This window comes from Schistocerca cancellata, chromosome 2 (genome assembly GCF_023864275.1).
Source record: "Schistocerca cancellata isolate TAMUIC-IGC-003103 chromosome 2, iqSchCanc2.1, whole genome shotgun sequence".
Lineage (NCBI taxonomy): Eukaryota > Metazoa > Arthropoda > Insecta > Orthoptera > Acrididae > Schistocerca > Schistocerca cancellata.
This window is the reverse complement of record NC_064627.1, coordinates 925,993,132-926,008,595: the sequence shown is the minus strand read 5'-3', so window position 1 is coordinate 926,008,595 and position 15,464 is coordinate 925,993,132. Positions and strand designations below refer to the sequence as shown.

Below are 15,464 nucleotides of genomic sequence, written 5' to 3'. Positions count from 1 at the left end.
TAAAGCTGGATGTGACATTTGTAGCTTTGTTGAAGAAAATGTAGATTTGTCTTTTATTATTATTATTATTATTATTATTATTAGTTTGTGTGCCTACTGGTGGAGCACCAGTCATGGGGAAAAACAAACTCTGGATTTGTAAGGCAACAAATGGGAAAATGATAAAGCGTCCGGTACCCTGTTCGCACAGATTTGAAGCTCGAAGAAATTTACCTGTGATATGACAGAGAATAAAAAGACAGTATGAATTTCTCCAAGCATTTACATACGGATCAATTTTCTCATGTACACAAGTACCTATCAGCTTCCTCCCCTATTCTTTGGGATGATGGAGGTGGTACAGTACTTGCTGCTCACAGTCCAGCTCTCACCATTTGCTCACAGAGCATGTTTTCTGTGTAGTTCTGCTCTAAAGCAGTGGTTACAAAACAGCCAGTGTAACTGAAGAAAGTCTCTCTTTGCTTTTGCTTTTTGTTGACGCACCCAGAGATTTTATTGCTACATTGTGTGTGCTTTATATGAATATGTCGAAGTTTCTTTTCTTGTGAAAATGTTGTATAAGGATTTTGCATTTATCAAGTTGAATTTTTTTACCATGTCTTAGGCAATCACAGCTATGAATAGTCATCTTGGGTATTAGTCCTTTATTAGTCCTTTTTTATTGGATCACTAAAAGTTTTATTGCACTAAAAACCACATCTTCAGATGAACGTTGACTAAAACACCAGAGCGGGAAAGCTCAAGACCTTTTTACCCCATAATAAAAGACTAATTACAACTCAAGTGGTTACTAATACCCAAGATAACAAGTCAGGTTTGAGCTTTGGTCAAATAGTGAAAAATCCACTAGGAACACACATTTTTTGTAGCTAAATGTTCTTGCAAAATTGCTTATACTGTGTGTGAATTCCTAATGGACCAAACTGCTGAGGTCATTGGTCGACTATACTGTCATGACAAAGAACGTGTCACCCACAAGAAGTCATATGATCCTCTTCAATCATTTGTGCAATGCAGCAGTGTTTCATGGAACAACAATCTATTTCAGTCAACCTTAATGAAATCCATTGTTTACAGAAGCACAAAAATGACAAAAGTCTGCAAACAAATTTAAAAAAAATTTCCTGAGTGTGATTGGCTCTCAGAAGCTAATCAAAGTTATTTGAGGTATAGGTATTGAGTTGTGACATTAGGTAAATCATAAAGCATAATCCTAGGAAAACTTTAAAATGAAATTTCCGTTGGGATCACAACACTGCATCAAATGTTCGATCTAAACTAACTACTCGGGCAGGTGCTGGGCTGCAATTGTTTCAGCTGTAAGAAATGGCAAATTCTAAAAGTTATGTCACATCTCAGGAGCTCCATCCAGTGGTAATGTATAAAAAGATAGACAGACATATCCAACTGTTATTAAGTAAACTGATCATTAGCAGTTTTTACTCTTGAGTAAGGAACATCTTCAAACATTCTTGAAAGGTCCTGGGAAAAACAATATGGTTGTATTCTTTCTCAATTTGTGGAGGAAGATCAGCAGCTGTAGTGCATCTTGTAAGTGTTCTTGTATAAAATAGATTGTATTTGTATAAAATAGTTTTGCCACCATGGTAGGATGGTATTTCACCATGTTTGCAATTTGGAATTCCACAATAATCAGTTTCTTCCAGTAGATGGCTCTATTTGTTCTGCATTTGATATATACCATATACACTCATGTCATATTTCAGGAAGTAATATGAGGTTACTGGGCAGTCAACCTCAGCAGATTGCAACACCACCCTCAGCCTCAATCTACAACAGCAATCAGCAGCCTTCTCTCTACAACTCATCTGCATCAAATGGAACTACTATTGGAGGTCAGTACAGACTGGTCAAGTGTAAGCTCAATCAGTGCATTAAGGTGCAAATAAAAATGGAGGAAGGAGATACTTGCTTCTCTTCTGCAGCATCTGCGTGTGAAATCCAAGCTCACATTTCTTCAGCAGTTGGAAGTGAACCTGTTTAATTTCATCCAAAGTGTTTTAATATATTACAAAGCCCGACAACAACAGCTCTACGATAGATATACACAGCAAGCTCAGCGTTCACCATTCTTTTTTTCTCATCCTTTTAATTATGTTGTACAGGCTTAGCCTAAATGATTCATAGGATTTTAAAATATTGTTTATTTAAATATATATCCTACAAAAGATGGGTGGTACATAAAAAGACAGGTACACTCCAAGTTTCAAATACATTTTACAAATGTTCAATGTGTGTACACCTGGTACTTGGCACACATCAGGTGGTAATCCAATTCATCCCTGTATGTTTCAATCTATGTCCATAACAGCAACAGTGATGTGTTCTTGCGGTTCTTGCAGAGTTGTTGGCATTGGCACCACATAAACTTTTCCCTTTACATAATCCGACAGGAAGAAATCACACAATGTTTTATCTGGTGACCTGGAGGGGCGTGACAACAGAGGAACATAACTCAAACCATCGTGCCCCACCAGCAGTTCCCTTTTGAGAAAGGTACAGACAATTGTGCTCCAGTGTGGTCAAGCCTCATCCTGTTGAAGGATGAAAGTCAAAGAGTGAGCAGTCAGTCGTGTCAACAACCACAACTGCAGCATGTCCAAGTACATGAAATTTGTCACCGTCTGCTCGGTGAAGCAAAAGATGTCATACACGTTTGTCTTGGATGTGGTACAGAGGAAATTCACTTTTGATGAATGCCTTTCCAGCTCCTCACAAACATGCGGCACTTCAGTACCCTGCACTCTTACTATGTATTCACGTTTCCCTATGGATGGAAAGCTGCCTCCTCACTGAAAATCAGTGTTTCTGCAAAGTCATCATCTTCCATAGCATGCTGCATTCAGGTACAAAAGTTGGCGGCCGTAGTCATCTGGAGTCAAGTGGTGTAACATTTGTAGATGGCAGAGTTTGAAATGCAAATGCAAATGCCTCGAAACATCCCACACTATTTTGTGCAGAATGCCCAGTTCATGGAATAAAATGTTCTCGGATTTCCAATTGCGTCAATTGCTTAAAACTACACAGCTTTCAGCCAAGCAGTTATTCAATGTTATCGCCGCGAGACTCTGCATTCATACACACCCAGTTCATGGCTTGCACAAGTGGTTGATTTCTGTGGGCTGTGCACAGAGATCTTTTTCACGCATTCCCCAATTTCCTCTTGAGACTCACAGTTGCCCTGTGCTTTTCCCTTTATACTGACCGCCAGTACCCCTGATCTGCTAAGACCAGTGCAAAATGTTCTGATGACCAGATGCAGCTTTCCTGTATTTGCATACAAATACACACTGAACTCTCATACCGATGAACACTGTTCATATTATGACAAACTAAAACTCTACTCCTGCATTGGCTCCATCTTGTAAAGTGCTGCCACAGGCCTGCCATTTAGCATAAATGCGAGCCAAGAGGCTGTTTTTTTAAACTGGGTGAGTGTATTTGTCCATGCATCACCCATCTTTGTACATTGTATACTCATCAGCAAGCATTGCTTTGAAACCCAATGAATTGTGTAGGCTAACCGTGTCTTTTATTTATGAACTAATGTCGGTTGTTCACTTACATCTTCATTATCCTTCCACCTTTAATCAGTTTAATTCCTTCTACTGCAACATTATCCAGCCAGTCATCACCAGATGCCCTGACTAATTAATTTTCTTTTACTAGTCACTCAACCCAGTTTCAGTACCTCTTCATTTCTCATTTTGTATTTCACTTCACTATATCTATCTACCTCAGAATTCACATTTAACAATCTTCTAAAGGGGCAGAAATCAGTAGATGTGATGTACATGCACAGACAAACAAATGATTACAATTTCAGAAAAAATTGATGATTTATTCAATGGAAAGAGCTTCATGAATTAAGCAAGTCAGTAATGCATTGGTCCACATCTGGCTCTTACGCAAGCAATTATTCAGCTTGGCATTGATTGATAGAGCTATTGGATGTTTTCCTGATTGATATCATGCCAAATTCTGTCCTTTTGGCACATTAGACCATTAAAATTCCAAGGTAGTTGGAGAGCCCTGCCCATAATGCTCCAAACATTTTCAATTGGTGAGAGATATGACGACCTTGCTGGATGAAGTAGGCTTTGGCAAACACGTAGACAGTCAGTAGAAACTCTTGCAGTGTATGGGTGGGCGTTATCTTACTGAAATGAAATGTAAGCCCAGGACGCCTTACCATAAAGTGCAACAAAACCAGTTGTAGAATATCATCGAGGTACCACTGTGCTGTAAGGGTACAATGTGTGACAACCAAAGAAGTCCTCTTATGAAAAGAAATGGCCTGGTTGTCGAGCTGTGTGGTGTGTGACAGTCAGGCTGGTATCCCACCACTGTCTGGGATGTATCTTCACTGGTCGTCGGGGCTCAGTTTGAAGTGGGACTCATCACTGAACAGTCTACTCCAGTCAGTGAGATTCCAGCCCAAAGATGTGAAAACTTAGCTAACTTTCAGTGGACAGGATAATGTTCGAAACATCTCTTGGGGATATGCGAGATGTAGATGAAATTAAAAACTTGTTTTGAAATGCTGTTCTTTGAAAACTGTAGGCTGTCCACTGAGGAAATGTTAATTATCTACTACTGAAATACCAGGTGTAGAAATATGAAACCGGTATTTGGTTGCAATAACTACAAATCATTTGAAACTAATAAAAAATGTTTTATTCAAAATAAACTCCATTGCTATTTATATATTTCTTCTATCTCTCCAGCAAACTATGAATGCTCGCAAAATTAAAAAAAAATAAGCCGCGTGCCCTAGTATTTCCCAAGTGAGCGTGCCTCGATCATTTCCGTGACTCGTTTTGCTGTGTATGATGGAGCGTTATCATGGAGAGATATTACTTTGTGTTGCCTTTTTCCATGTTCTGACCATTTTTCACGTATGCTCAATTTAAATTGATCATTTGCCATTGGTAGTGGTCAATGTTAACGGTTTCACCAGGTTTTAGCAACTCATAATAGATGACACCATTCTGATCCCTCCAAACATAGAGCATTGTCTTCTTTCCTAATTGATTTGGACTTGCAGTGGCTGGCGATGGTTTACCTGGATTCACCCTTGATTTATGATGCTTAGGATTCTCAAAATATATCCATTTTTCATCACCTGTCACTATTCAACGGAGAAACAACTCTCTTGTATCTGGCGAGCAACATTTTATAAGTGGTCTTTAAATTTGCTTGCAGTGTTTCATTCAGTTCATGCAGAACCCATTTTTCTCACTAGTTGTCGGGGTGGGGGGGAGGGGGGGGTGACAGTCGGGCTGGTATACCACCACTGTCTGTTGGGAAGTCTCCAGACAAATCTTCACTGGTCATTGGGGCCACTGCTGTATTCACAATATCCGTGTTTCATACTAAATCAACAGTGGTTAAAACACTGAACTTGCATTTCACATAGTAAATGTCCAAGTCCTGTTTTAGGCTGGTCGTGGTGGCCGAACGGTTCTAGGCGCTTCAGTCTGGAACCGCGCTGCTGCTACGGCTGTGGGTTCGAATCCTGCCTCGGGCATGGATGTGTGTGATGTCCTGATGACTTCAGATGTTAAGTCCCATAGTGCTCAGAGCCATTTGAGTCCTGTTTTAGTTTTCCTATGTTTTAATGTAATGCAAGTGCTTGGATTTCTTGTTTTCTTCCACATTGATACCTAATCAGAGCTTATGGACACACACCACCACCACCACCACCACCACCACCTCCTCCTCGTCCTCCTCCTCCTCTTCCTCCTCCTCCTCCTCCTCCTCCTTCTGTCTGTGTGTCTTTTGGCACAGTAGATGTTGTCATTTGTTATACTGGTTAATTTTTTGAAATAAGTGCTCAAAGTAGTCTGTAACTTTGTTGGAAAATACATTGTACTTTTAATTTATGTCTGGATATTGTATGTGTTTTTGATTGGTTTCCCATAGCTTTCTGCATAAAATTAAATTGTTCTGTGAGTTCCTGTTGGGTTTGAGTATAATCTTCATCCAATAAGGCCTGCAATTCGTGACCTTCGAACTATTTCAGTGGTTTCCCGTGCTTGTCGTTTCTTATGTCTAAATCACCACTTTTGAATTTTTTGAACCGATAGCATGTTCGCCGAAAGCATCGACAAGCATTTGATGCGATTCTGCAGCAGTTTTCTTCAAATGATAACAGGAAACCAATACAGTGCACAAATCATAGTTCCTAGGCACAAAACTAGACATGTTTACGCATTTGAAACAGATACTGATGTGTGGAACTTCGGTTATTGTGTGTTGACATTCATCGTCAGCCATTACAGGAAGCAGGTGGCACTGCAGGCGCGATCTCACGGGCCCTACACTGACGGCTAGCACCAGCTATAGGGAAATTCTGGTTTCATACTTCTACACCTGGTAAATGAGTTACTAAAAAGTTTCTGTAATTTCAAGCTCTTTGATGAACTCGTTCTTCACCTAAAAATTTATTTATTAATTCTTCTTATTTTCTCTTTATTTCATGACAAGTAGTTCTATCTTCTTGCTGGAAGGAATAAGTTTTTTCCTTTGAAACACTGATTTTGATGTTCTGAAGTCGTCGTTTAGAATTCTACAGTACAATTTCTAATGTAATTCAATTAATTGTCAACACACTCCTGTGATGTTAAATAAAAACATATGTTGGTTTTGCACAGTAGTATGTTGTCATTTGTAACCCACAATTTAGTTTCATTTAATCAATTAATACCGGTTAATTTTTTGAAACAAGCGCTCAAAGTGGTCTGTAACTTTGTTGGAAAATACATTGTATTTTTAATGTATGTCAGGATATTGTTTATGTTTTTGATTGGTATTTCATAAGAGCTCCTAAAGTTCCCTAATTCCTCATTGGTGTATTACCTTTGTGGTTTTCTACTTGTTACTTACGTGATGCACTATAGTACTAAACTTTCTTTCAAAATTACTACCACACCCGTGTAGTATCAATCACAACTAACTGAATGGTGCTGATTCTTAAAGTAAATTTATACATATTAAAAGAACATCGGATGTCTAACTCATAATTCACACTTGCAAACTTACAGTGCAAAATTACCTAAGGATTATATGATTTTGAGGTATGCCTTGTTCAGTAGTTGTGTGGCTTCAGTTAAAAGGCCACTGTGAGACTTTGAAACTGTTGTTGAATTTCAGTGCAGTTCTGTTGTGTTGATGAAACTCTTTAATTTGTAAGTGGTTTTACTATCACAGGGAGTGATATTTTAGAGAGATCAGTGTGTGTACAAACTAACATGGTGGTTGGCTGCTTGTACAGGGCTGCAGTCAGGGTCAGGTGTAGGTGGTGGGTTTGCATCACTGGCCAACTCGTTGGGATACAGCAACAGCAGCTGCAGCCTTGGGACCATAGGCTCACCAGCTGCCTTAGGATCAGGTACTTACTTATGTTAACGTGTGTGTGTGTGTGTGTGTGTGTGTGTGTGTGTGTGTGTGTGTGTGTATTTTGGACAGTAGAGATTTAGGTTTAGACTAAATTCATTGTTCTTTTCATAGAACAAGGAAAGATATAATGCTGCTGAATTAGTGAAAATGTCGTAACTGTAAACTGAGTAATTCTGTTTGAGCCTGTGTCTCGTTTCATAACCTGTTATATCATTCTTGTTTGGTGATAAACAAACTAAATTGGGCTGGTTTTAAAAGTTTTCCCATGCTCTCTTATTCCTTTGGTGTAAAAAGAACGGCTGCAGTATAAGTTTTTGGTATCTGTAATTCACACACGTGGTTTTGTGAGATGTTTTAGTGCTGTAGCTTCCATTGTATAAATGTTTGGCATCTCTAAAACTACTTCTGTAAATACATTCTTCTACTCTTTAACAAAGTTGCTTTAGAATTGCAATAACAACTAACGTCCTCCTGAATATGTGTAATAAATGTACAGATGATTTTTGTGTTGTTCATATTTTATGCATAATCTGTATCCTGCTTATGTGTCTTCAAGCAACTGTGATAGTTTCGGAGAATGTTTTTAATAGGGTAGTAGAGCTTGAGACCTTGAATGGCTTACTTTGAATACTACCATAGTGTAAAGAAAAGAAATAAGTGTGGAATGATGGCATATTCATGAATTTGCAAGAGTCAATGTGTGGGTATGTGTGCACTTCTCTGCTGCAGAAGATCTGATAACACATTGAAGGAAAAGTATTTGTGTGATATTCAGGCAGTTAAGTTTTCAAAACTGAAAATTTCCCACAATTCCTGTTTGAGAATTGGAGATGATGGAGGGCATTTAGGATTGCTTTCACATGTTTCTAAACTTCTGCTCCAGCCTCATATGTCCGCTCATATTGTATTGCATTCATCAGCCTTCAGTTTCATCATCATATTCATTCAAACAAGGGTAATGAAGGAGTAGGCTTGATTATAAAAAGGAAAATAGGAATGTGGGTAAGCCACTATAAACAGCATAGTAAGTACATAATTGTAGCCAAGATAGGCATGAAGCAGACAGCCCCCATAATAGTAAAAATTTTGTATGCCAGCTAGGCTTTCAGGTGCTGAAGAAATTAAAATAATGTATGATGAGTTAAAGGAATTTACTGAGTTTGTAATGGAGACAAAACTATAATAGCATGTGCTGAAAAGTAATGCCTCTCAATTTTTTATGTGAAAACTCTCAAAGCTTTACTGGAATATCTTTATTCTTATGAAACATTGCAGTGTGTAACAGCGCATGAGAAACAGCATGCTGTAAACAAGTTTTGAATTTGAAGAGTTCATCCACACTCGGAGCACTGTGACATGTACAACAGTCAGAGACCTTTGTTGATTGTTAACAATCATCTTCCATACAGTCCCGACTTGGCTTCATCTTGATTTTCATCTGTTTCCGAAATCTAAAAAACGCCTTCGTGCATTTCACTGTGGTGGTGGTGAAGCGATGCAAGTAGAAGTGAGATTGGGGCTCTGGCAACAAAGTCAAACATTCTACAGTGATGCTATCAACAAACTGCTCTCTCATTGGGAGAAGTGTGTGCATTGCCAGGGTGACTATGTTGAGAAAGAAATATGTAGACACGAATAATAAAGACATATGTTTTATTTAAAAAAGCTTGAAGAGTTTTCTTGTAAAAAACTTTTCAGTGTGCCCTCATGATTGTGATGGGTGCCTGGGATTTGGTAGTAGAAAAAGGAAGAGAAGGAAAAATAATAGAACATGGCCTGGGGGAAAGGAATGAAAGAGGAAGCTGCCTCATACAATTTTGCACAGAGAATACGTTAATAACCATGGAAACTTAGAAAGAAGATTGTGTACGTGGAAATAGTTCAGGACATGGGAAGGTTTCAGATTGATTGTATAATGTTAAGACAGAGGTTTTGTAACCAGAGTTAAACTGTAATGTATTTCCAGGGACAGTTGTAGTCTGACCATAATTTATTGGTTATGAGCAGTAGATTAAAACTGAAGAAACTTCAAAAAGGTAGCAAACTAAGGGAATGGGACCTAGATAAACTGAAGGTAGCAGAGTTTATTGGGAGTTTCAGAGGATGCTTTTGGCAACATTGGATTAAAACAGAGAAGGAATACAATGGAAGGTAAATGGTTAGCTTTGAGAGATGAAATATGGAAAGCAGTAGAGGACCACAAATGTAGAAAGACAAGGTTGAGTAAAAATCTCTAAATAACACATGAGATACTGAATTTAAGTGATGAAAGGAGAAACTATAAAAATGCAGCAAATGAAAGCGAACAGGAATATAAATGTAAAAAAAAATTGACAGAAAATACAAACTGCCTAGGCCGGCATGGGTAGAGGAAAGGTGCTAGGCTGTTGAAGCATGCATAACTAGGGGCAAGATAGCTACCACCCCATAGGAAAATTAACCCTTTCACTGCTACAAGCATTCTCTCTGCATTCCATGCTGAGGATGGTGTTTGTTATAGCTGTACTGCTTACCAAATGCTTGTGCATGTGCTGAGAGACTGCATTCTGGCTGACAATGAAATGCTAATCATCCGATTTTTGGAAACCTATTAGGTGAAAAAAATTTGATTCCTGCACATCTTACAGTCTGATATCTTTACTCAATAAAGAACTGCATTCCTTTTCATTATCCATCATACATACAGCACTGCGTCAAATTAAACGAGACATTCATAAAATATGAAAGGTTTTGCTGTGGTAAAAATGCATTGTGTAAACTTTGCGTTTGGTTGATTTGTAACTCATACTCTGCAATGTATGAAACGTAGATAAGATATTTAGAATTGAGAGCAGAGCAATACCTAGTCCGCAGCGCGTGGTCTCGCGGGCAGATTCTCGCTTCCTGAGCACAGGGTCCTGGGTTTGATTCCCGGTGGGGTCAGGAATTTTCACCCGCCTTGAGATGACTGGGTGTTTGTGTTGTCCTCATCATTCGTGAAAGTGGCGAGATTGGACTGAGCAAAGGTTGGGAATTTGTATGGGCGTTGATAACTGCACAATTGAGCACCCCACAAACCAGTCGTTGTCGTCGTCATCATTATCATCATCATCATAACGATACCTCATTTTATTCTCAAGTTATTAGATTTTACATCATGATTGATAGTCGTGAGTAACATGCCCATTCACGTTCTTGCGAATCACAAATTGTGGTCGTAACAATCGTCATATCTCGTAAATGATTTGAGATAACAAAACAAGTTTTTCTTTTTCTTTGCAAATGATAGCAAGCTGTGAGACACACATGTTACATGATAAATACACAAAACATGTTTTATTCACCGTGATGTGAAAGTAACTTGCACTATACAAAAACCAAGTGGCATTGATATACATGTCCTCACCACCTAGTGAACAGTGCAGCAGGACATGTATACACATCCACACCAGTGAAAGGGTTAAAGACACCTTCAGTGAACTGTGAAGCTGCTGTATGAAGAATAGGACCTCAGATGGTGAACTAGTACTGAGCAAAGAAGGGAAAGTTGAGAGGAGGAAGGAGTATATAGAGGGTCTATAATGGAAACCAACTTGAGGGCAGTATTATAGAAGGAGAAGAGGAAGTAAATGAAGATGAGATGGGAGATACAGCACTGTGAAGAATTTGACAGAGCACCGAAAGACATAAGTGGAAACAAGGTCCCTGGCCTGAATGATGCATTCTCATAGTTACTGAGACACCTGTAGGAGCCAGAGATGACAAAATTATTTGAACTGGTGTGCAGGATACGAGACAGGTGAAATATCCTCAGATTTCAGGAAATATTGTAATAATTCCTATGCTAAAGGAGGTAGTCATTGGAAGATTTAAATATTATCAAAATGTTAAGTCATTGTTGGAAAATATTGATACGAAATATTGAAGAAATGCATACGTACCTGTGTTCATAGCGTTTGTGTATGTAGTGAAAGCTTTTGACAATGTTAATGGGACTAAAAGATATTTTGAGGGTACTGGACTGCATTTATAAGAGTCGAAGAAAATGAAAAAAGTAGTTGAAAGAGAAAATAAAGAAGGTTATAGCTTACCTCCATATTACTTAGCCTGTACATTGAGCAAGCTTTGAAGAAATCCAAGGTGAAATTTGGAAAGGGAATTAATGTTCGGGGAGAAGAAACGAAAACTTTGACGCTCGTCGATGACACTGTAATTCTCTCGGAGATAACAAAGGACTTTAAAGATCTGTTGAATGGAATAGGAATGTCTTGAAAAAAATTCATAAGATAAACATCAGAAGAAGTAAAACAAGGTTAATGGAATATAATTGAATTAAATCAGGTCATGCTGATAGTTAGTTTAGGGAATGGAGACACCATCTGTAGTAGGTGAGTTTTGTTATTTGAGCATCAAAATAAACTGATGATGGTGGTGATAGAGGGGATATAAATGCTGACTGGTAATAGCAATAAATGGCGTTTTTTTTTTTTAAAGTTTAATTTGTTAACATCAAACATGAATATCAATGTTAGGAATTCTTTTCTGGAGGTATTTGTATGTTATGCAGAAGAGAAATGTGGAAGACAGACAGCACAGACAAGATGAGAGTAGAAGCATTTGAAATGTGGTTCTAGAAGAATGCTGAAGATTTGATGGGTATATTGAATAAGTAATGAGGAAGCGCCGAATCAGATTGGGAAAAAAGAAATTTATGGAACACTTTGGTTAAAACAAGGGCTCAGTTGATATGACACATACTGAGGTACCAAGGAATTTGGTAGTGGAAGTAATTGTATGTGTGGGGGTAGTAAAAATTGTAGAGGGAGACCAATCCACAACTACAGTAAACAGGTCAAACAGTAGGGTGTAGGTTGCGTGGTAGTTATGCATAGGTGAAGAGGTGGGGTGTACTAGTGTGGAGTGTTGCATCCATCAGTCTTCAGACTCAAGACCACAATATCTTCATTCATGCATCATTCATATTCCATACCCATTTGCCCCCAAGAGATCAGTTTGCCCATTGAAGCTATACTTTGTTCTAAGAATAAGTCTGATGTAAACGCAATGATTGGTCAGCAGCTGTAGCTCTCGTACATTAGTGATGTTCCGCTCTTGGAAGTAGGTCCAACTTACATAGTAGACATCTAATTACTGTGTCACGGTAAATGCAACTTTAAGACATTTTGATGTATTAACAGCCATCAATGTTTTTTTAATCATACTTGAGCTACATAATATTTATTTCAAAAATCTTGTACAGCAATGGACTCCGTAAACGCCATTTGCACTCTGATTTTCTCGCTGTTAATATGAATGTGAAAATGGATGACACTGCTTCCTGCTTCATAGTGAAACATTCACATGGAACACCATTAATGGCAAGAAACAAGTTATTCTTAATCTTTTTCACAAGATCACAGAGAAGAATCAATGTTGACATTTTTCGAGAAACACTAGATAGTAAATATAATGATAAATTCCAATTGTGTGCAGGGCGTAATTGGTAGCATTGTAGAATGAAAATGGTATGCATTCTGGGGTAGTAGTTCAAATCTCATTCTTGTGTGTAATTTTTTTGTTCAGTTTGAATACATAAATCATTTAAATATGAAGTTCATCAAGTATATGTTAATTAACTCATACTTAACTATCATTTTCAAGAAAAATGCACGTCTTCTAGTTTCTAATTACATATTGCATGCAAAATTTTGGATTTCATTGCACATATAAATTCTTAGTTACCATTATTTTATAAGATCATTGAAGCTAAGAAAACATTAAACAATTACGCTCTTTTTTGAGAAAAATCAGATACTCTTTATTTGAATATGCTCGTTGTTTTGTAGGACACGTGGGTTTTTTGCCGATTGCCTTGCTATCATTGAAGCAGTACTGTAGAGTCTGATATAGAAGGGGTCCAGAGATTACCAGAAGACTGACTATAATACCTTCAGTGGCTTCAATATTTAACTACGCGGGAAATCAGCAGTGCACTTTTATGCCCCACATAGCTCCTGCAGAAAATTTGCTCTTGTTAAAGTCAGAAATTTTCAACGCTCATGTTTTTAATTACAGTACTATGTTAGCTAAGATCGAGAGCATGGTATGTTTTCCGTTCGGTAATCTCAGAAGTGTATCGCGTGAGTTTTGCCATAAATTATTTCCTTCTGTTTAAAAATTAAATGACATTCAAAGCTATTTTGTTCTCTGCTCATCTCATCTTTACTGCAACTGTTCACATCACAGCAGGGTAGTTGGATCACTCACAAGTTAAAAAGCGCCAGTAAAGCTGTTGCCCTGTATCATCACTGAGCCTGTGTACGCATAACGTATCCTCATTATCGTACTTGACTGTACTTCTGATAGCTTGGCTTCAGTTTCATGTGAAACGAAATCCAATGAGGTTCCAGCAAATGTGGTAGAATATGTAGTGTAATGTTTACATGAGGCTTCTCTCTCTCTCTCTCTCTCTCTCTCTCTCTCTCTCTCTCTCTCTCTCTCCTCCCCATTGAAGATGCTATACAGGCAAAGGTTAAATTAAGTATTGTCTTCATAGGCTCAGTGGCCATGAAGGCCTTCGAACGTTGCTGTATATTCCCCCCCCCCCCCCCCCTCTCCCCCCCCAATTGCTTTTTTTAATAATTGTTGTTTCTATTGCCTTTAAGTATCAGTGGAAGCTGTTCAGTACCATATGCTGCAATTTTCATAAAACTGTTATCTTTCCACTTTTTATCCACATCCAGCAGATTATTTACATACATTTCCTTAAATATCTGAAGTACTTTCGATTTCCTGTGAAACCACACTCCCCACCCCCACCCCCATTTTTATTTTATTTTATTTTTTTTTATACATGTAATAAGTACACATTATAACGATAAAATAGTGTTATGTTGTTCACTTGCTCATGCACTGAATGTATAAAGGCCTCCTCTTCTGTAATTTTTAGCTCTCATTCCATATCCTTGCTTAAATAAATGTCACTTGTATGTCAGTATATGTTAACTGTTTTGTTGTACAGTTTTGTGATTGTGGCAATTCCAGGTCTTGGTTTGGGAACCAACAGCTCTGGACGCAGAGATTCCTTCGACAGAAGTACCTCTGCTTTCTCCCCTTCGCTTGATTATGGGCGTGGGAAATGGCCACAAAACTACGGAGCGCTAGGTGGATAAGAAGTGTTTTGTTATCTGTAATGCATGTTACTTACATTAATGTCAGTAGTTTAGGATACTATTTCTAACTTTGCTCTTTTGGAGAATTCCAGAATGTCAGCAATGTTGAAATTTGTTTTTCTGTGATGCTATGTTAGAGAGAAACAGTAAATCTTGACAAGCATTTTATTTATTGCAGCAAAGCAGAATTTTTGGGAGAGCAGCTTACAATTTGATGGGAAGAGAAACTCTTGTTATTTTACTAATTGCTTAATCGAAATGAAGATTTTTAAACAGGAGCTTTATTTTCATACTTCCTTCACTCAAGTTTTCACAATAGAAAATTAGTCTTTAATTGCATATGCATCCGTATTATTGCCCTGTTTCCATACTTCTGCAGATTCTGTGTGTAAATTGGCAAATTGTGATGGTGATTCTGAAAAGCAGATTTTTCAAAGCTTTTTTTTATGTTGTACATCATAAAACATTTTCTGCAACTTTTCAAGTCCAACATAAGTTCAAAATTGTATGAAGCAGAAATCCCCGCCCCCATTATGAGACACAGGCAGTTTTGTTGCATAAAGTTTAGCAGTGAGAGAACTTAGTATAATCTGAACTGTGCAGTTGTGTTAACAGTTCGTATGTGTTATAATCACATCCAAAGTTTGTACAACATTTCAACTAGGAATTGTATAAAGAAATTGGCATGTAGCAGGATGCAAATCTGCTTCCTTAAAATCTGTAATTGCATGCCCCTAACCATAAGCCCACGGTGAACAGATATGACTGAGCATTATCATCATCATTTATCTTATGATATTTTAAAAGCTTTTAGTCCTGATGTGTAATTGAAATTTAGTTATAAGGAATCACAAATCCAATAAGGTGCCTCCAAAGCAGTGACTGGTGGAT

General features: G+C 38.0%; 1 protein-coding gene across 6 annotated transcripts in view; it reads left to right on the top strand.

Annotated features, from left to right (window-relative positions):
* Window positions 1-15,464, top strand: part of LOC126162871 (pumilio homolog 2) — a 593,093-nt gene that overhangs the window by 542,475 nt on the left and 35,154 nt on the right. For 3 of the 6 annotated variants that reach the window (XM_049919652.1, XM_049919651.1, XM_049919656.1), the window contains 3 exons: window positions 1,728-1,856; window positions 7,298-7,414; window positions 14,446-14,565. In XM_049919652.1, the coding sequence (XP_049775609.1) occupies window positions 1,728-1,856; window positions 7,298-7,414; window positions 14,446-14,565 (366 nt within the window). The remainder of the gene's footprint in view (window positions 1-1,727; window positions 1,857-7,297; window positions 7,415-14,445; window positions 14,566-15,464) is intronic. The other 3 variants (XM_049919653.1, XM_049919654.1, XM_049919655.1) reach the window with 3 other exon arrangements.